Raw genomic sequence first — 23,523 nt, forward strand, 5'->3', positions numbered from 1 at the left:
GGACTCGAACCCATGTCCCCTGCATTGGCAGGTGGATTCTTAACCACTGAGCCACCAGGGAAGCGGAAGTCTGCCCTTTTATGAAGCTTCCAATATGACATTTAGGTCTTTTTAAAATTTGAGAACCACAGCTCTTCTCTTTCTTCCACAAAGTCATTTCCAATTCACTTTTCTAGAACTATTCTTTTCCTTCTACTTATAAGAAAGAGGAAATAATCTAAGAAGGAAGTCAGCAAAAAAGATTCTGGGGAAGAGAAGGAAAATTAAATTTAGTGGAGTTAGGATGCTCCAGAGGAGAGAAAGTGAGCTCTGAAAACAACTGCTCCAGCTACTTGCTTATTGTGTGACCTTGGACAAGGTTCTTAATCATCTCGATTTCCACATTAATAAAGTCAAGAAAATATTAACCTGTGGTGGAATTGTTATGAAAATTAAATGAAATAGAGGCTGACATATTGCCAGTACTCAGAAAACTTCCCTGGTATTTCACCATCCTTTTATTCTAGCAGTGGAGAATGACAGAAGGGAGGACCAGTTCATTTCAGAAGAAAAGCGTTCAAGTCTCAGCTCTGCTGCTGATTGGCTGGATGACCCCTGACAGGCCAATTAAAGCCTCAAAGCCTCTGTTTCCTGATTGGTAAAATGGAGATAATTATGGTTACTTCAAAGAATAGCTGTGTGGTTTTAATGAGATAATATAAAGTATAATATATTTATTATTATATTAATACATATCTCTCATTTCCTAGACTGTAGATTCCTTGAGGGCAGGATTTGCATTTGATTTGTCTTTAAATACTCTCATGTTGTTGAATGATTTAAGAATCTCTACACTATGGAGTGGCATAAAAACCTGAGGTTCTGCCCATAAAGGGTGGCCCGAGATCTTCCAAGGAAGCAGCATCTTCTTGTCTACAGAACAAAAAGACATTGTCACAGGTGGTAGCAGGTGTTGGAAATCCTGAGACTCACTTTGGGTGGTGTTGACTTCCTACTGAAGGACACAGAGAGAGCCAGATGCAAGCCTGACATGGCCAACTAGGAGGCGTGTGGGCCTCTTGGAGCCTTTTCCTGAGGTGTGACAGAGTGCCTGCCAAGACTAATCAAACCCAACTGCTACCCACTTCTGCTGAATCATATGGGGCTGCATTATAGCATCTGAAGGAACCTGGGACTTCTCTCTCATGATGTTGAAGCCCTAGATAGGAAATAGAAAGTCTGGGAACACAGGTGGTGTTTTCATTTTTCCCTGCATCTAAAGGCGATAACTTTGGAAAGGATGGAGGGAGATAGAAGTAAATGGTGTTAGGAACAGGATTTCTCCTTCCTAGATCAAGGGTTATAATACCTTGCCATTGGGCCAAGTACAGAATGCAGGTTATATTGACTTACTGGGCCTGAGATTACCTGACTCAATCAAAAAGAATTAAAGCTGAAATTACTTTAAAATTCAAAGAAATGGGATAATAAAGTAAACGATTATGATATAGATGGAAGATCTAGTGGAGGGATTTCTAATAATTCTTAGGGAAAAACAACAGGGAAACAGATCAGGAATTAGACCCATGTCCTTAAATGTCTACACAACAATGCAATGAATATGAGTAACTAATGAGGATAATTTAACATGGCTGCAAATGTGCATTTGTAAGTATCACCTCGATCCAATGGGATGAAAGATTCGCAACCAGAATACAGCGCTGAGAGGATAAGGAGTTATACAGAAAGGAAGGTGAGTGAGATGCATACAAAAACATGAGACCTGAAAAGATCAATCAAGATGAATAATATGAAAAAGATAAATGTCAGTATTTGCATTCAGGTTCAAAATTAACTGCACAAAAATAACAAGAGAGGCCTAGTTTAACAGATTTTCAAATGAAAAGGAGCTGAGGATTCTTAGGTTATAGAAAACTCCAGATGAGTCTGTGGTGCCAGAACTGGTGACAAAGGCAAACCCAGTCACAGACCAAATGTCACATCTCATCTCTCCTATACTCTGCACTAAGACTATATCTATAGTATTTCGTCCAGCCCTAGACACTGTGTTTTAACAGGGTTTTAGATAATGTCTGGAAAAGTATGAGCTCTCAGGATGATGAAAAGTCTGGAAACCATGTTATATGAAGATTGTATAAAGCAACTGGAAGTATTTATCCCAGGAAACTAAGAGAAAAATCACTTTAGAGTCACATGATGCAAGCCTTCCTTCTCTATGTGAAGGGCTGTCATAAGGCAGAAGAATTAAGACTCAGCTTACTCTGTATAATCACAGAGGAACGAACACTAACCAATGAGTGTGTATTCCAGAGAAACAGATTTTGATGAATGCAGGTAGGGCTTTCCAGAAGTGACAGTTGTTCAAAGAATGGATTGAGCTGTCTTGTTAGAAGGAGGACCTCCTTGATATGAGAAGTTACTCAGCAGAGGTGAGAGAACCACTCAGCAATGGATAAAAACTGGATCTCGAAGGAGTCTTTCAACTCTAATAGTCGATGATGCTGTGACCCGACAAGGGAAGAAAAGGAAGGTGATGAATCAAAAATAATTCATAGGTTTTGAGGTTATGTGCTTCGGAGGAGGTAATATAACCAACAGAGAGACAGACAAGTAGGGAAGGAGAGCTCTTTGGGAGAGTAGATGAAGGGAATGAGTTTGAGGAAATGGCAGAATGTTCAAACAGTATCAAGAGCATAAGCTTAAGTGGTTTCAAATCCAGTTAACTTTGTTCTCTTCTCTGGACCTGGCACTTAAGACCCTGCTCACTGGTTAAGGAATTCCACTTTATTAGTTATAAAGGTGAGGAGGAAGGGATGGAAGAAAGAACTAATATTTACTGAGTCACTCTTAGGCTTTAGATAGATTATCTAATTTAAACTTCCAACCCTGTATAGGGTAGTATTCTTTTATTCACTTTACAGATGAGGAAACTAAAGTAAGAGAAGTTAATGATTTGCCCAAGATCAAATTACTGGTAGGTAGAAATTGTATTAACACCTGGATTTCTTTTATTTCAAAAGACAATGTCCTTCATAAAGGAAATACATGAAAAGCTATGGAAAAAAATTCTAACATATCACCATTACCACACACACACACATACACAAAAACTGTTCTAATAGTGGGCATGTAAGAATAAAGGAGCAGTCTTTAGGCTTAGCATGTACATACAAAGTGCATTTGGAGCTACATGACATAAATCATTAAGATAGTGGATTCTGAGTATGTTTCTTTAGTACTGAAAAGCAGGTTGCAACTAAAACTTTCAGCATAATAGAAATCCAAAAAAATAGAGGAAAGTTACATATATAGTCTATTACTATAATTTCTGTAAAGGAGTAAATGAGAATCTAGTTACCATAAGTAATGGGAAAAAAGACTGTTTCTGGTCATGGAAAAGTGTACTCAATTTTACTCCATAAAATGGTAAAGACTAATATCCCCAATTTGCAAATTTATAAATTAATAAACTCTGATGTATCTGAATAAAGCTCAGATAACTAGATTTTGTTTAAAATGAAGGAGACCTATACCTGTTTATGAAGATAGGCTTCAAAAATCCTAAGATATAAATACTAAAGAAAATCTCAGTTGCATTGAATGATATATGTGTATATTTACATATACAAAATATCTGAAAATTATTTATCTATTTAATTTGATATAAATCAGACAAATATTCACTTAATTTTCTCTTCATCTTCAAACCAAATTGCATATATTCTGAATAAAGAGCACTTGCCACTTTTGACTAAAGGTCAGTGGTTAAAGAGATTCTAGAACACAATGCTTAAGCCTAGATTCCAGGGATATTTTGAGGTCATTTATGTTCATATGTAGTGATAAATTAGTACCGGTTCACCTTAAAGAAAATCTGGGTAAAATACTCTTTATACCTCAGTTGCAGCTATTTAACTTAATGTTCTGGCTTAAGAGAAAAAAAATCGACTTTAACGGCTAATAACTGAGATATTACATATAGCTGGAAAAGCAAAGATTTAAAATAAATTACTTATTTTGACATTTTTCCTAATTAAACTAAATGTGTGATCCATTGTTACAAATGTCACTATACAAATGCTTCAGAAAAATAAAATGAAAATAAACCACTTTCTATTTATGTGCTGTTTGAATACCTTATTGACAAGGACTATAACTTTTCCAAGTTCAGATGCTTTTTTCTTCTTGTCCAAGTGATCCTTGGCAATGTAAACGGCCACTCTGGTTTTCCCACTCCCTGTAGGGAGGCATATAATGATATTCTTCCCCTCCAAGGCTGGCTGGGCCACTTCCAGTTGGTAAGGCCTGAGATGCATTTCTGGCTCAGGGGATGCTCTTTGTACCGCATTCTCTTCATCTGAAGGAGGTGAAAAGGAAGAAAAATAAGGAAATAGGCAACAAAATAACTAAGGCTAGGAGGCCTGAAACTGAACATAAATATTGTAGCTTAAATTCCCTTTCATGTGTGGTCCAAACCAAATTTCTATCTTCTGTACCAAATGGGTGCCAGCTCTCTGCATCTGCAGGATACAACCCAAGCACTATGGAAGTGGCCTGGGGAGATGGGGGTACAGAGGGAATGAATTAACAGGATGGAGGCCTAGGAGGGGGCAACACAGAAGAGTCTTTTCACAGAGTGGGCAAAGCCAAGTGGAAATGACTGTGGTGCAGACTTGGCAGTTTATGGTTCTTTTTTTTTTTTTTTTTTTTTTTTTTTGCTGTACGCGGGCCTCTCACTGCTGTGGCCTCTCCCGTTGTGGAGCACAGGCTCCGGACACACAGGCTCCGCGGCCATGGCTCGCGGGCCCAGCCGCTCCGCGGCATGTGGGATCTTCCGGGATCGGGGCACGAACCCGTGTCCCCTGCATCGGCAGGCGGACTCTCAACCACTGCGCCACCAGGGAAGCCCAGTTTATGGTTCTTAATGCATCAGACTTGCCATTTCTCTGTGGAACCATTCTGTCCCACTTTTTTCTCTTAGCCTTTCCACCAACAGATCAAGAGGAACTGGGAAAGTAGGACTCATTAGTCCTCCTTGTTCTGTATTTCCCCTCACTTTTTATTGCAAAGAAATATTAGAGCTGATGCTATTTTCCTTCATTTGAAAAACTTTACCTGACAAACCAAATACCAAAGAGCACTTCTATCTATCTATCTATCTATCTATCTATCATCTATCTCAAATATCTAAAAATGGTTCTCCCCAAATCCCATTTTTGCCATTTAAGACAAACAGATTAAACAGAACCAATATTTAGTGAAAAGGAAAACCTCCCGTGCTAGCCTTTAATTTTTATGTTTTCACTGAAAGATGAAAAACGATTTTGTTGGTTTTAACTGAATTGTAACTAATTTTGCCATTTGGTTTTGAATGTGATTTTTATCACTTCTTTATAAGTATGTCTCCACGTATTCATATTTTCCTGAAACTCAAAGCACAATATATTAAAAATATTTCCAATTAACATAGATTTCTAAATTTAAAGTACTGATAAAATAAGTACTAACATACATTAATTTTATAAACATTAGAATCAAATCATTATAATATATCTTGGTTTAAATATATTTTGTTTAGAAGTGACTATATTTATCTAATTAGTCAGGGGAAAAGATCTAAAAATGTATAGCTTACCATGTGGAATGCAGTAAAATAAATATTACATCAATTTAAAAGCCCATCTTATGCTTTATGTAATTACAGAAAAAGTGAAATGACAGCACTTATCAGTATTTCATTACACGTGAAGTAAGCGTTCTTTCTCTTATCAATGATTGCAATAAAACTAAACTAACATAATCCCATTAACTTCAGAAAAGTTGCTGATTTTTCCATTTCAGGAACTGGATGATTCTATTTAACTGGGTTTTAACTTGTTGTTATAGCACTATCTGAACAGGTAGGAAAATTCACACCAAATACCACTTAGTAAGGGTCATCTACTAACCTAGCAGGAAATTTGCCTTCTATATGAATGAGTAAACACATATGCAATACATTTACATTATCATTGGCTCATCTGCTGATTCATTTACTATGACTGTCAGGAAAAACTCATTCAAGATCACCAGCTTTTAAAAACATACATTGACAAGTTTTCTTTCCATGCTTGTTTTAAACTCTATAGCAATTATAATTCATCTTTATTATATTTATGTAAGATTCAAGTTGATTTAAGAATATCATTATTTCTCTAAGTGGCTTTTATAGATTATCAAAATTCTAATATTCCACCTATATTTTGAGCATTTGCCACCTAACTTTTACAAAACAGCCAGAATGTTTGCAAAGGAAGATGTATTTTAAATTGTGTTTTAACACCAAGATCCAGGAATCTACTTTTGCTAGATTGTCATTTGAGGTAGGAAATTTATTAAAAGATATAACACATTCTCTCTGTTTAATTTCACTCTAGGTACATTTTTTCATAGATTTAAGAAAATAATAAAATTCAGCTTCCCTCAAAATAGTTGCATGTACTTTTTAAAATAATCATTTTCCCCTTTTGTTTTTCATGCTTACTACTACATCCTTGGGTAAAAAAATTAAAAAGAGAAACTGAGACCAATTTTCTAAGTCTCTTTTCCAGGAATCTAAAATGAAGTCAAATAAGTAAGACATCAATATCACTCATGTATATTAGATATTTGTTGTACTAATACGCTTAAGAAGAGTTAAGAGCTATCATGTTCAAAATTTAATTCTTGAACCAAATGCATGATGTTTACTGTTATTTATCTAGTCATGTACCACTAATTCATTCCGAAGTAAACATTTACTGGGTGCCTACTAAATGCCAGGCACTCCCAAGAACACAGTCCTTGTTTTCAAGGACTTCAGAGGCTGGGGCACTCCGCTACTGCCACTGAAAATATCTGGCTAGTGGAAAGCTCAATATCTTCCATACTTTTTTGAGTCAAGTCCAGGAAACCTGATGGGTGCCCCCAAGTTTAAAAGAGAGGCACAGAGTGAATATGGAAAAATTAGAGCTGGATTCATTGTGAGGATAGCATCCAAAGAAAAAGAGCTGGGTGAGTGCTAAATATTCAGCCTGATTCTTGCCTTATCACATCCTCTGACACAGGGATGGAAGAATGTATCCACATAAGCAACGAAAAGAGAATTTTCTCTTCTCTGCCACCAGAAGGAGAGAATTGGGCTGGTATCAAGGAGCCAGGAGCCAATTTCCTTTATAAAAAAAAAAAATGTTTGGGTTTTGTTTGTTTGTTGTTTTTGGCTCTCTTTGAAAAGCAAAATCAATTAAATGCAACAACGAAAATGGTATTTAAAATATGCACAGGCTTTGAATAACACTGTGCCCATCCTCTACGACAAATATTAATCAAAGACCTTAATGTTATACTATACCATACAAATGGTCAAAAAATGAAATCAAATAGGGCTTAAATAATAACATTCTATTGGAACTACACCATGTGGCAAATTTCATTCTCACATTGATTTTGACAGCTGAGTTATTCTTGGAGAGAAAAGGTCTGTCACTGCATGTGTTTGAAATCGACAAAGTATTCCTTTACCTATAGTATGTAACCCCAGAAAATACACCATTCCAGCTGGAGAAATATTAACAGATATTACCTCGAAATAGTAAGGAAACACTTTCTATATATCAGGCCAATGTGCATTGCCAAAAATATTGCCACTTTGAGAGAAGCAGTATATCTCTCTGAGAATGAGAAACAGAGAAACAAAAAAGCCTCCCACAGTATAATTAGAATATTTAAACTTTAAAAGTGCCACTAATTATGCTTTACTAGGGCATAATAATATTTCTAAGAAGGAACATAATGTCACGTCCATGATCCTTATGGCCCATCATGTAACCTTTGAAGGTGGACAAAGGGCATGTGGAATAGGGTCCCTTTGATGTCAATCTCAAAACATAATCCCAAACACTGCAATGCTTTCAGTGATTCAATATGTGTTTAACAATTCACAGTTTACATAAACCTGTTTTTGAATTGATTTCCACTTCAGCCTATATCATGCACCTGAGGGAAAGGAATTTCAGAATTTTATAATTTCAGAATTTTTCTACCCACTATGCAATTTTATGCCCGCTAGTCTTTGTTCCTAAACACTGACCATCCAGAGCTTCAATGAGTGCCCTTTAAAAATGTGTTTGTCTTCAAATGTATTTGCCTTTGAAAATGTATTTGCTTTTTAAAAGTAGGTTGCATTCAGATTTATCATGTCTTTCATGCCACATTGAAGACTGAAAATCAGTAAATAGTTACATTTGCTAATAGCTCTAAACTGACAAAATTCCCGGCACATAGAGAATATCCATTAAATATTTATTAAATGAATGAATATTGTTGAAAAGCCCTTACTTAGACAAACAAAAATTAGGATGAGGTTCAGAAGCTTAAAGCAACCATAAAGATGTTAAATATTAGCTAAAGTATATTTTGAGTTCTAGCATCAATAGCATTTAATAAAAATGTTAAATATTAAATTTAACAGTTGTATAACAAGCATAGAAAAAAGAAATACAATCTACAGAAATATGCACATGGCAAGAACTTAATAAACACTGACTAAATTGAACAGAAAATTAATTAACCCTTTTTAATTAACATTAAAGTTATGACTGACATTTGGTGAATTGTGTTTCCTCAAACCAACTTGTTCTAAGAGATTCAGGGGTGTTACTAAGAGAAAAGGGCATTTAAATAAAAGAGGTGGTACATTCCAATTGGGAAAGCTTTTAGGGCAGATGGCCATCTTTATGTAAACTGTTTTGCCCCTTTAGGCCTATTGTAGATGTAAATTTCTAGAATCCTTCTGACAATGAAGGATAATGTAAAGTACACAATATTTTCTCCGTGTTTTCTACAACTCAATCACAGAACGAATGAAGAATGAAGTAATTTGTTCTTAATTTGCCATTTTGCTGATGCTTCTTAGCTGGCCACATTGCAAAACATTGTTTTTTGTTTGCGCTCATTTGTTAAGTTTAATTATAAAATATTTCAAACATATAACCAAATATTAGAAAGTTGTGTAACAGACATCCAAGGACCCATCATCCATTCTTAAAAGATGTTAACATTTTACCTCAGTAATAATAATGGAAGTGCACATTCAAAGAACAGAAAGAAGAGATTTGAAATCGATCAGACTGACAAAAGTTGGGGAGTCTGATAACAGGAAGTCTTGCTAAAGTGTGGGGATTGGGAAGAGGCACTCTTATTTATTGCTGGCGGGATATTCAACTGATATGAAGAACAATTTTGGGAAATACTTAGTAAATTTCTCATTCAGTGATGAAAATATTTTGCAAACTCAATTAAAGAGGTGTTTATACAAATTGAAATTCTTTTAACTATATGTGTAAATTCTAGCTCTTATTTTAAGAAGGACTCATTATATGCCATTAACTACAGTCATACTATGACTACAGTCATACTCATCTTATTGATAGTAATTTTTATTTATTTTATTTATAAATAATTTTTATTTATAATGTATTTTAATTTTAAAAAATTAGGGGTTGGAAATAAATGTACAAAATTGAGTACATAATTTGAAAGCAGTCAGATTAATTGAAACAGATCACATAAATAACATAGATTACATGATTCTATGGAACGTGGCATATGTCAGACCAAAAAGCTATGTGCTGGATCAAAATTAGAGAGCTTGATTCTAAGACTTTTGTAAGTTGTACTTTTAAAGAAAGTGAATGGCAAAGTTCCAAAACTACTTCAACTGTAGAAAAGAATTGCTTTAATTGCATAAATACATTAGGGAGGGTATGAACAGCCCCCATGCTTTCCACTATATGGTGTCTTATTTCACACTTTTTAAGGTTTACACAACAGTTAGGCAGTACCTGAATCACTTCCCATGGTGCCTGAATCACTGCCCATGTTGCTGTTATGTCCAAGACTTTCATCTAAGCAGCTGACACTTCCTTCTGCCAAACTTGTGTCTGATTCTGCAAAGGAAAACATTTTAAAATATTTTAAAAATATTTCTGAGAATAAACGTATTTTAACTGCACACCTCTACAGCACACAGTACATACAGTTCAATGCAAGTGGAGAAGGCACACCCAGATGACTACGAATAAAAGGTAAGACTTTCTGGCAAGCGACGTTTAAAAATTCCACTATGGATGAGCAGCTGGCGGGGACTGAATCAAATACATATATCTACCTACTTAAAGGACCATTCATCCAATATGAGAGGTCATGTAAATTTGTAAGGGTTTATGACTTTTGTCGTCCCCCATGTGTAAATTTTGTCCAAAGAAAGAAGATCTAGGCCTGATAATGTCATTTAAGCAAAAGTACTATATAGAAACCATTGAGTCATTTCCATGTAAAATGGTAGAGAATTAATGAATTATAGAAAAAATTAATGAAGTACATGGTTCTACTGATAGGTTATGAAAATAGCAGTTCAGTGATACACATAAAATCTCACAAAGAATTTACTCGGGAAGAATATCATGAAAGCCTGGCATTGCAGTGGCACTAGGAGCTTATGTGAAGTTGGAAATAATTTCTTTTCTTTACTGTACTTAAACTAAGCTTCCATCAAAGAACTACAATTAATATGAGGGGCAAGGGTACGTCTTTCACTTATTAATCCTGATTTTTTCTTTTCAGTACTCAGTGTCAATTCCTTTTGAAAACCTTCCTTCCCTCAAGGAAAAACTTCCCTCCTTACAGTTTATTTCCAAGGATTTATGCAATCCCACTTGCAAGGATCAGAACTATTGCTAAACTGGTAAAAATAAATGAAAGATGGTTACAGATGTTGGTTTTGGAATTAGAAAGACTTGTGAAATTTGCTGTTGGCAATGCTGTGAGCCTAACTTCCTTCCCCTTATTTAAAATGGGGCCAGTAGAGGCACAAGCTATTATAAAATACCTTATTACAAAATAAGCTACAGGATATATTGTACAACACAGGGAATATAGCCAATCGTTTATAATAACTATAAACAGGATAACCTTTAAAAATTGTGTACTCCTGTAACCTATATAAATATTGTGCATCAAGTATACTTCAATAAAATAAATATAAATGAATAAAATAAAAAATAAAATGGAGCTAGCACAATTTATCTCACAGGATTTGACAACCATGGAGTAATATTAGGTACAACAAGCTCTTTGCACTTTAATTGCTGGTGATTGGAAAATGAAATAAAATTCAAGTAGTTGGTGGATTACTAGGGCAATATGTCATTTAAAAATCTCTTGGAAATTCCCTGGCTGTCCAGTGGTTAGGATTCCGTGCTTTCACTGCTGGGGCCTGGGTTCAATCCCTGGTTGGGGAACTAAGATCCTGCAAGCCATGTGGTGCGGCTTAAATAAATAAATAAATAAATAAAATATCTTTACAATTAATAATATTTCATAATATTTATATGTGTTAGATAATTATTATTTTATGCTTAAGCTTCAAAATACACTAAATAAATTATATTAAAGAAGGCTTAAGCTATGTAAAACTAGTCTGAGTGTCACATACTTAAACTGGAAATAGAAACGGGTGAAAAACAGACAGATAGTATGTTATCAATAAAATGTCTCTGGAAAGGGACAACATACAACTCCTTAAAACTACAAGTATCTTCTTTTTCTTTAACTGGTTATTTCTTTTTTTAAGTCAGGTATGTTGAGGTATAATTTTCATACTGTAAAAAATCATTCTTTTTAGGTGGATAGTTTGATGAGTTGACAAATGTATAGTTTTGTAACCACCATCACAATCAAGATTTTTCCATCACCCCAAAATCCCCTCAAGCCCCTTTGTTGTCACTGCCCTCCTGCGGTCCCCTGGCAATCACTGATTTGGTTTCTGTTCCTAGAGTTTTGCCTTTTCCAGAATGTCGTATTAATGAATTCAGGCAATAAGTAGCCTTTATGTTTGGCTTTGTTAACTTAGCATAAGACATTCAAGATGCATTCACATTGCTGTTTATATCAGTAATTTGTTCCTTTTTATTGACGACTACTATTCCATTGAGCATCTGTGACGTGTGTCTATGACATCTCCCTTCCAACTTGGATAAGCCCATTTAGCTTGGGAAATATAATGAAATTACAGCCAATGCCAATTAACTCTGTAAGATAGCTTTCTTAAAAGTTAAAAGAAAGCTTATAAGAAATTTGTAAAAAAAAAAATTGTCAATGGACTTACATACTGTTTAAATATATTAGCACAACACAAATATACTCATGTGAAAATACTGTGCTTATCAGTTGTCGTAGATTAGCTTTGAAACTCAGATTTGAGGAATCCCTTATGATCACACGGGAAAGCCTGTGTATCTCACTGAGAGATTTTAAATATGGCACTTTGCAATTCCCAGAGGTATGCCTTGTTAGGAACTCAGAGGCGAGTGTGGGATAGAACTGTCAAGTAGGAGAGCATTTTGGGCAGATATAATGATGAAAAGAGAATATGAGTTGTAAGGAAAAAGCAAGGTGTAAAATGAGATGGGGAAAATGTCACTGCAAGGATAATTCTAGATCTAGAAAGAGAGACCAAGATTTTTAAGGCAAAAAAAGTGAATTTTGACTTGCTTTTCACTTGTTTTAAATGTGGTATTGAGAACTGAAGACAATGCCAAAAACACTGAAAAACACTAACAAATATTATCTAAAACTGAACACTGTATCTTTAAGTTTTCCACTAAGTATAGTCCAGATGAAAATTATACTTGATTTTCATTTCATTTTCTAATCACTAGTAGTTAAACCACTGTCTTAGACCTCCTCCGTGTATATGTAAAGTCAGGATTTTCCCCAAGCTTTGTACAAACATACATAAGGTTTGGGAGAGCTGCTTAATGCAATGTGCATGAATAATTTATGAATAATAAAGAAAGGTACTACCAAAATAGGGTGTTATTAATTAAGTTCATTACCTGGATTATTTTGATTTAGCAGACAAACCTACAATGTGTCAGAGGACACTGAGCTCAGTGCTTTCACAGATGTAATATAAGTGATATTTTAAGCTCTCAACATCCTATGTGGTAGATACCTATTATCACCTCAGTTTTCATAGGTGAGAAACCAAGTCTCAGAGAGGTTAAATGATTTATCCAGGTCACACAGCTAGAATGGAGCAGAACTGGGAGTCTCATTTTCTGAATCCAATTCTAACATTCCAGCGCTTTTTTTTTTTCTAAGCAACTTAAAAAGTTTATTTTCAAAGTAATAAATGAAAACTTTTCATGGTTAAGATGAGCAACTCCAGTTTTTCTCTTCCTGTGACTTCTGAGGTTTGTTTTTTTAATAGATGTTTATTGGAGTATAATTGCTTCACAGTACTGTGTTAGTTTATGTTGCACAATAAAGCGAATCAGCCATATGCATACACATGTCCCCATATCCCATCCCTCTTGAGTCTCCCTCCCATCCTCCTTATCCCACCCCTCTAGGTCATTGCAAAGCACAGAGCCGATCTCCCTGTGCTATGCTGCTGTTTTCCACCAGTCAGCTATTTTACATTCGGTAGTGTATATATGTCAATGCTACTCTCACTTTGCCCCAGCTTCACCCTCCCACCCCATGTCATCAAGTCCATTCTCTATGCCTACCTCTTTATTCCTGCCCTGCGACTAGAGGCCAAGAGGCACATGAAAAGATGCTCAACATCACTAATCATTAGAGAAATGCAAATCAAAACTACAATGAGGTATCACCTCACGCCAGTCAGAATGGCCATTACCAAAAAATCTAGAAACAATAAATGCTGGAAAGGGTGTGGTGAAAAGGGAACCCTCCTGCACTGTTGGTGAGAATGTAAGTTCATACAACCACTATGGAAAACAGTATGGAGTTTCCTTAAAAAATGACCCAGCAATCCCACTACTGGGCATATACCCTGAGAAAACCATAATTCAAAAAGAGTCATGTACCACAATGTTCATTGCAGCACTATTTAAAATAGCCAGGGGGCTTCCCTGGTGGCGCAGTGGTTGAGAGTCTGCCTGCTAATGCAGGGGACACGGGTTCGAGCCCTGGTCTGGGAGGATCCCACATGCCACGGAGCAACTAGGCCCGTGAGCCACAACTACTGAGCCTGCGCGTCTGGAGCCTGTGCTCCGCAGCAAGAGAGGCCACGATGGTGAGAGGCCCGCGTACCGCGATGAGGAGTGGCCCCTGCTTGCCACAACTAGAGAAAGCCCTCACACAGAAACGAAGACCCAACACAGCAAAAATAAATAAATAAAATTTAAAAAAAAATAAAAAATAAATAAAATAAAATAAAAAAATAAAAAAAATAAAATAGCCAGGACATGGAAGCAACCTAAGTGTCCATCAACAGATGAATGGATAAAGAAGATGTGGCACATATATACAATGGAATATTACTCAGCCATAAAAATAAATGAAGTTCCAGTGCTTTTTGCCCAATGTCTAGCATGGCTGATGATCATTGTAAAGCTTTGTAAACAAGCAAACAGTACTGTATCCATAGTGTTAAGTGAAATGAATGTTTTTTTTTTTTAAGTTTTCATTGTAATGTCAAGTTTTCTATCAATCTTGAAGTAGCTTATCTTTCCAGGAAGAAGTTAGAGATTATTTTATTTTGCTAACTAACATCTCTGATTTCTCCCACAAACTTTCATTTACTTTACTTTAAACATCCACAGTTTCTTTTTTAATTTTTATTTTATATTGGAGTATAGTTGATTAAACATCCACACTAAGTTTTAAACTTTTTTCTGCACACAAATAAAAGAAGAGCATTTCTATCTTCCTTAAAAATTAAAATTAATTAAAATTAATTGCAATAATTTGGCTAGAGGTCATTATGAAAATGAACATATAGAGGTCTATTTCTTAGTCTTTTTTTTTTTTTTTTTGCAGTACGCGGGCCTCTCACTGTTGTGGCCTCTCCTGTTGTGGGGCACAGGCTCCGGACGTGCAGGCTCAGCGGCCATGGCTCACGGACCCAGCCGCTCCACGGCATGTGGGATCTTCCCGGACCGGGGCACGAACCCGTGTCCCCTGCATCGGCAGGTGGACTCTCAACCACTGCGCCACCAGGGAAGCCCTATTTCTTTGTCATTTTAAGGATATATAAATCTCCAGTTTCTCAACACAAAAATAATTTTGTTTCCTTGGCAGCAAATTCTTATTCATTTGATTTTTTTTTGATTTCATAGAAATAGAAGTACTAAAGGAAATAACTCTAATAATTAAAGAAAATATATTGTCTCTCCAGCAGCATTGAGAATGGCTTTTCCAGATATTTTCTTCCTGCATTTACCTAAAGAAATCATGTTACACACACATACACACACACACACACACACACACACCAAAAAGTCAGATCAAAAATGTGTTATGTGGGGCTTCCCTGGTGGCGCAGTGGTTGAGGGTCTGTCTGCTGATGCGGGGGGCGCGGGTTCATGCCCCGGTCCGGGAAGATTCCACATGCTGTGGAGCGGCTGGACCCATGGGCCATGGCCGCTGAGCCTGCGCGTCCGGAGCCTGTGCTCCGCAGCGGGAGAGGCCTCAACAGTGTGAGGCCCCCATACCGCCAAAAAAAAAAAAAGTGTTATGTGATGACAAAATTAAATCAACCTATTGAGTTTATAAGCCAAGAATTCCTACAATTGATTATATAGGATTATCATGTTTCATTCTTTGTATCACTATTTTTCACACTATCAATCTGGACTTATGTCCTAATGAATAGTCATGTGTCTATGATTTTAAAATAGATCAGATAAATGTCAATTGGAGACTGGGTGTTCCCATGAAAAGAACATGTGCTGTGGAGTCAAACAGATCAGTCTCCAGATCTGAGCTCAGCCACTGATAACAAGTGACTTAATCTTTAAAAATTTTTTAAATATAGATAGCAGTTTCTACTTTCTCCTTTATCGTGAGAATGATTCTGTTAGATCAAGGAAATAAATCTTTAAGAGAAACAAATCTTAAATTCTCATGAAGTTGCTGTTTAAATGAGCTTTGAATATTAGAGTTAGATTATATAATAAGTTTAGTTAACTTTTAGATAGGTGTCATTTCCTCTAGGAAAAATATCAAAGCTAGCTATGAAACAGATTAGAAAACACTGGTGATTCCTGTTAAAGAAAAGCAGTTATTCCTATCAAAATCTATTGGAATGAAGAAAAACAATACTCATCCAGTTAAAAGATAGGATTTCTAGAATAATTTTGTAAACAACACAATACAGAACAGCTTTGCTTACAATAATAGTGTCTAAGACCAGTCCATAAGCCATGGAAAAAAACTGCCTCATTTTATAATCACATCTTGAATAGCTTACTAATATGGCAGAAATATTAACTTGAATCTGAGAAATTTTATATTTAACATCTTCTGGAACTTTAAATACTTTAAAATATTTTTAAACCATTTAGAAGTCAAAGAAAATTGAAATTAAAAAATTTCAATTGAAAAAAACCCCTTCCTTGAAAGCCTTTTTAGATCTATTCCAATGTAAAGTATGCCCTCTGCTGGAGGGATGCTATTATAACAATTAGTTGATAAGTATGCTGTTTATTCAGCCCAAGAACTGAGCTTCATTAGATAAGATACAAATTGGTTCTTCTACCCCTACCAGGTAGCCTAAGATGCATGTCTAACTCCACAAAAGATTTCTCCTCTTACCCCTCGCCCTCAGGCTGTCAGTCTCTTTGCTGGAAAATCATTTTGCATTACATTAGGAAGGGGGCCAAGCCTCTGTGCTACTGAGAAAGAAGAAGGGCACCAACAGATCCATTCTCCTGAGAGGTAGTGCTTACAGGGTCTGCACATAGTCTACTTTCACTTGCCAGATAACGGTATATTTATTCCAGTTCTGACCTCGTGACGCACATCAGCTTCACTTCTTCAACTATCCCCACCTTCCCTCCAGTTGCATAATCCCCACAGTCTGGAACAGCAAAGACCACCCTATAGCTTCAAATACATGTGCACATATGGGCACATACACAGACTCATGAGCTTCTTAAGTGTGCTTATTGTCATACTAATTATACCTAATTCCTTTCCTTTTGAAATAATCTTTTTTGAGAGGAGATAGAGGACTTTTATTTTCAGCTCTATGTATATGGATTTGTGTGTGTGTGTGCGCACACACACACACACACACACACACATGCTAACATTTTGGTCTGTCAGACTCTGCTCTCTGTGCCGGGGAACATGTGTTCCCACAGAATGGAGAGAAGCCACCTCCACCCACCTTGCATATTCTCTCCTGGATCCAAGCTTCTAGGAAATGAGTTCCCCAAAGAGAAAAAAAAAAAAAAAAAAAAAAATCTCCTAGAGCCACAGGCCCACGTCGCTATCCATGGAGCTCCTGTGCTCCTGTTTATAGAATTCACACTGCTGAAATGTTTCAGCCAGAATTAAATTGGAATTGTGTATATTGATGTTGGCTGAAATTGTATCATCCATGCCCTTTAGCCTTTGGACTTGGGTCTCAAAGGGAAAGATGATGATTCAAGTACAGGGTTGTGGGGATAACCATACCCACTAGAGTGACCCATTCATTCATTGCTAGTCAGAGGCAGAGGCAAAAAGTCCAAGAGCAGAGTCAGTTAAGAGTGATAAGCCTGATGACCACATGGGAAGTAAGTCTTGGCAATCCAAGGTGGCAAGATAGAAGATGATGAACTGGAAACCTCTTTGGCTGGTAGGCACCCTTAAGGAAGAGCTATTCAAGTAGACCTGAGGAAAGTATGGGGAGAGATTTGTTTAAAGCTATCCTGGTAATTATTCAATAGCAGCTCTTGGGGAGAAAAAAGCGACAATTTTAAAGTGTTTGCCAATATTGATGGTATTCATATTCCCACCATGGCTGATTTCAAGCTACCAGCATGACGTCACCAAGTGGAACTGGGAAGACACATGCACACTGGGCTCCTGCAAGCTGGAAGGAGCCCATTCCAGCACCCTGATGGATACATCCCTCTAACTAAGGACTTTCCCACAAACACCATCTGAAATAATCACACATGCTTTGGGCTAATATTCCATAATTGTCCAAACAACGAATGATAAACACTTAAGTATTGTTTTGCCTTAGGACAAGGCTTTGTAAAAGTCATAGTAAGAGAAACCCACTCATTCTCATTGATCCTAGAAGTCTTATCTCCAACCACTCTCCTCCATAAATGTTCCCCTCTAATCCAACTGTTCCCCTACCCACATTTTTTATAAAACTTTGCTATGTTTATTACAGCTGGATTTTGATGTGTTTATTATAGCTGGATGAATTTTTTTATAGATTTTCTTTCCTAGCATTTTAGTTTTGCAGCAAAATTGAGTGGAAGGTAGAGAGATTACCCATATCCCCCCACTCCTACATAGGGATAGTCTCCTCCATTATCAATATCCCCCCAACACACACACACACACACACACACACACACACACACACACCACATTTTGAACTTTCCTATACCTGCACTTTTGCTCATGGTGTCCATGTAACGGGAAGTGTTGGCTACCACTTCTGTTTACAGGTCCAACACAGGACCTTCAAGGTGAAGATGAACTGCCTCACATTCCTCCTCTCTGGTAAGCTTTCTCTAAGTCTTCCTTCTTTCGCCAGGCTTCTTCCCTCATCCTTTAATACTTTCTCTTTTGCTAGAGATAGATTACTGTCTCTCTTTGAGGACATGAAACTTGTTTTCTTGAACGGGATTATAAACTCTCTGAGGGTGAGCACAATACCCCAGTGCTTGGTTTTCTCAATAATATGACCTGACGAGCTCATTCTCATCTTCTCGTCCTCATTCACATGCCAAAATAGAGAAGGTAAGATCTAACGATCAAATTAAAACCACTGCTTTTGTTAAAACTCTGCTAAAAAAGCTTTAGGCTCGTAGTCATAAAAAGATGTCAAGAAAATAAATCCAACATGTATTAGCTGAGCAGTAAAGAGGTTTCTCTCCATCAAAATACTTACATTCTCACTCCTGAGATATGAACAGTCACCCTCCTAGAACTATTATGCAATTGGAGGTCATATAACTAACCTAGATGACTCTTGGTGGGTTTCATATAAAATACAAACCTATATTATCCTTTAACAAGCACCAATATCAGCATCTGTAACAGCATCTCTTCCTCCCTCTCTCTCTCTCTCTCTCTCTCTCTCTCTTTCTCAGCTCACAATAATATTTGCCTTTTGGATTGCCGTAGTAGTATTTCTACTTCCCAATAATTAATGTAACTAAATTTAGAAAATATATAGATGTAAAGGAGAGCTATCTTAATTCAGAGCAATCCTGTAACAGTATGGGTGATCTCTCACAGTATTATTGCAGACTGCTACATCAATTATCTTTCCCACTAAGCTCTCAAGGTCTATGTGGTATGTATTTCTAGAGATTCTAAAAATCTCTAAATTTCTAGAGGTTAGTACTATAGAACATTATTCTTGTCCTCAAGTGCAAGGATAAATTTTGTGGCATTTTTACAGAGATTACTATAGACCAAATCTAAGATTGGACTTTGGTCTATAAAAAGGGAAAACAAAACAACAACAAAAAAAGTGCACTAACAGATTGGGCCAGAAAGAAGGAGGCTGTTTTATAAAGGTCAATTTTTAAACCCCTCCTACAGAAGATGATCTATGCAAAATATATCCACAATATATTCCAAAGCATAATGTCACCGGATAAACCTAAGGAGTGGAACATATGGGGGAATATGAAAAAGAAGGTACTAAAGTCTGAAAACAAGCAGGTTGGTAAGCTCATTAGCTTGGGTGGAATTTTAAAATCTTCACGTGAACGAATATATAAATCAAAATATACACATGCACTCACAGTCATGCGCACTGTGTATTCACACATGGCACACTCACCCTGTACGTTATAATCGTCCACCCTGGAACAGTGACATTCCAGTCTCTTTATAAATGTCAAAGCGCCCTCTGCTGACCAACCTGCGGTACTTGCATTTTCTAGTTTCATAACAGGGAGACCAACAAAGATGATAAAAGAAATTTGGGGGATTTTCTGTGGAACTCTGCATAAAAGTAAGTTCATTCCAAATACAGTAAATTTTATTATTTCGTTTTGAACCTCATTTGCTTTATTTTCTATTTTATATATGTCATTAGTTCCTAAAATAGTATATTAAAAAGGTCAATGTAAAATAACCACTCACTTGTTTTAACAAAGCAACAGTAGCAGACAATTAAAAATGACTGCATAACCAATTTTACTGTAAGCCTATAGAATTAACATAAACCAGATAACTGTGTATTTGCTATACTTAAAATATTTTTAATAGAAGAAAATGAATGTGGGCATTGTGCCCCTCTGATGTTTTCTAGGGAAGTGTGGTCTAGAGAAACACCAAAGTTTTCCAATAATTTCTTGTTAGAAAATGACCAGTGACCTCAGAAAGCAGAATTATTACATCCAGCATTAAAATTCTATGAATAGTCTGAGAACTATTCAAATATCCTTTAGAAATGGTTGTATTAGTGTGGCAAAAGCAAATTTTTAAAAATGGGGTATATTTTAATTATTAACCACTTTTTAATAGGAAGAAGTTGAAAGGAGAAAGGAAGAAGAAATGCCAGCCTCCTATGTGGAGGCATGACAAAATCCCTGTCCAGAACTGCCCACTAGGGAATTCTCGTCTATCACCCCAGGTTGAAGGAGAGATTAAATTTGATGATTAAATCACTGATTTAATCACTGAAGGAGTGATTAAAATTGGTTTCAGGGTGGGCCATTATTACTAATACTACTGTGTCTTACCTGTCAGGTGTGTTAAGGAGTAAAAAAGGCTAGAAACAATATACAAAGAATCTTTGCATTAAAACTATAAATAATTAACATTTGTATCCACAAAGACTATTATGCACTGAAAAACAATATTTTAGAAACTGATTTGGAAATAAAAATTAGAGAAGTCTTAATTTAAAATTAGAAATAGGGCTTCCCTGCTGGCGCAGTGGTTGAGAGTCCGCCTGCCGATGCAGGGGACGCGGGTTCGTGCCCCGGTCCGGGAAGATCCCACATGCCGCAGAGCGGCTGGGCCCGTGAGCCATGGCCACTGAGTCTGCGCGTCCGGAGCCTGTGCTCCGCAACGGGAGGGGCCACAGCAGTGAGAGGCCCGTGTACCGCAAAAAAAAAAAATAAATAAATAATTAGAAATAATTCAAGTCACATTTTTTTTGCCTATGAAAATTCATATTTATAGAATGTGTGTAGCTTAGATAATAAGTTTCTTTCAATGCTACCTTGGTAACTGTATTTGAAATCTTAACCCAATGTACTGAAATTCAAAATAAAGATTATATTTTGTAAATATCATTAAGATACACACAAAAAATTATGCAAATAAATATTACAGATTATTGAATATTATCTTATTTATTTTGATGGTTAATCCTGTAAAAGAATGCCAACGTAGGCAAAATCCTTCTACAGTTAATTTTGCAACAAAAACTTCAGTCCAAAGAACTACAATAACTTCTTTGGGTTAATGATACTTTACAAGTCATTTACATCGGTAATTCTTAGTTCTGAAGAGCAGCAAGAAAAGAAATGAATACCTGGGATGATCCACAACATCTATCAGAAGCAGAGGCAAAGGCCTAAAGCAAAAGCACTCCATTTTCATAAATCAGTTACCTTTTCTTACTGCTCTGGAAAGAACCAGAATGCATTGGACGAACCTGTTCCCTAATCCACATGAGAAGTCCAGACACCACAAGAATCTTACAGACTAGAAGATTGTTAAAGTCTGTGAATTGGATGGAGTCCTCAGCTTACTGTACAGTTTGTTGTACTCTCACATGTTCTCAGACTAGTACACATTTTAATAGTCTGTACTTGTCTTTCACAGCACTTACTGTGCAGCTATATAGTGACTACCATTTGACATGCCCATCATTTGAAAGCTCCATGGGAGCGGAGTCCACATCTGGTTTGCTCCACCACAGTATTTACAGTGCTGAACACTGAACAGTGCATGCCTGGCACACGATAGGAGTTTAATAGGATTCGTTAACTGAAAGAAGTGAAAGGAAGGGAGGGAGGGGACCCCAAGAGGGAAAAACAAAACCCCTTTCTGTCCCTTAAGGCCATTATTAAGGTCCAGATTTTTTTCACTTGATGCAGCTTTAAGTTTTATATTAAATAGTAAGAAAACAGATTTTTTTAAAAAGGTTTTGTCTTTAATTTTGTCCTTGTTGAGACTCAGAATGCTCCACAGATAAATAAACTACAGGCTGACAAGATGCATTAGGTTGGCAACCTTGGATGAAAAACCTTCATTTGAGATGCAGGATCAATTCCCAGCCTCAGTTCTGGCTTCAATTCTTTCTAGTGCGAATTTAGAAAATAGCCAGTAACCCACAGAGATGTCAGGTAGCCTACCAAGGAAGTTTATTAAAATGTGAAAAACGCACATTCAGGTAGTAGATTTGGCATTCCTATGCAATCATGATTTCTGAAAGAAAGCGCAGCTGCTCAAATGAAAAAAAAAAAAAAAAAGGCCCTCTAGAATTCAGGTTTAAAAGCTTTGCTATTCTGTACAGTAAACCTTGCTACTTAAAGTGTAGTCCAAGACCAGCAATAGCAGCATCACCTGGGAGCAAGTGAGAAAGGCAGAATCTCAGGCTCCATACAGAACCTACTGAATCAAAATCTGCATATCAGTAAGACCTCCTCTTCCAGGTGACTCATAAGCACATTAAAGCTTCAGAAGTATTCCACTAAAAAACCAAACACCTTAAACAAGGCTAAATAGCAGGCAAACTATAAAAAATCTTGATACTATTTTATGACAAAAGATTGCTATCCTGTATATTTAGCTAATTCACATAAACCAGCAAGAAGAATATAAAATACCTTAATAGAAAAATAGGCAGTTAGCAACAACAAAAAGAATGAACTTGTAAAAACATTTTTCATTAGAAAAAAATTCAAATTCAAGTAGTAAAATACCAAATTGGCAAAGTTTAAAAATAATATTACCCACTCTTATAGAATAGACTTCAGGGCAGTAAGTACTCTCCTATACTGTTAGAGCACATGTAATTTGGTACAAGTTCCTGGAATGAAATATAACATTAAGTATCAAATGTCTTAAAACTGTACAAATCATTGATCCAGAAATTTCAATTATGTAATATGTTTTTAAGAATTAAACTGGGTGGGGTAGGAATGGATTGGGAGTTTGGGGTTAGCAGATGCAAACTATTATATAGAGGATGGATAAACAACAAGGTCCTACTGTGTAGCACAAAGAACTAGAGTCAATATCCGGTTATAAACCATAACAGAAAAGAATGTGAAAAAGCATGTATATATATAACTGAATTACTTTGCTGTACAGCAGAAATTAACACAACATTGTAAATCAACTATACTTCAATAAAATAAATTTTAAAAATTAAAAATAAATTTAAAAAGAATTAAACTGAGAGATAAATATGAAGAGAGTTATGCAGCATTATTCATGATGTAGAAATTTAGAAACATCCTACATGATCAACAGTTGGTTAATTAA

At 36.3% G+C, this 23,523-nt stretch overlaps 1 protein-coding gene across 1 annotated transcript in view; it reads right to left on the reverse strand.

Annotated features, from left to right (window-relative positions):
- Positions 1 to 23,523, reverse strand: part of IFIH1 (interferon induced with helicase C domain 1) — a 57,068-nt gene that overhangs the window by 19,427 nt on the left and 14,118 nt on the right. Inside the window, exons 4-5 of the mRNA XM_082629801.1 lie at positions 9,861 to 9,965; positions 4,137 to 4,357 (exon numbers count right to left, since the gene is read on the reverse strand). Of these exons, the coding sequence (XP_082485927.1) occupies positions 4,137 to 4,357; positions 9,861 to 9,965 (326 nt within the window). The remainder of the gene's footprint in view (positions 1 to 4,136; positions 4,358 to 9,860; positions 9,966 to 23,523) is intronic.

The sequence above is a fragment of the Mesoplodon mirus genome (assembly GCF_964341445.2).
Source record: "Mesoplodon mirus genome assembly, chromosome: 8".
Lineage (NCBI taxonomy): Eukaryota > Metazoa > Chordata > Mammalia > Artiodactyla > Ziphiidae > Mesoplodon > Mesoplodon mirus.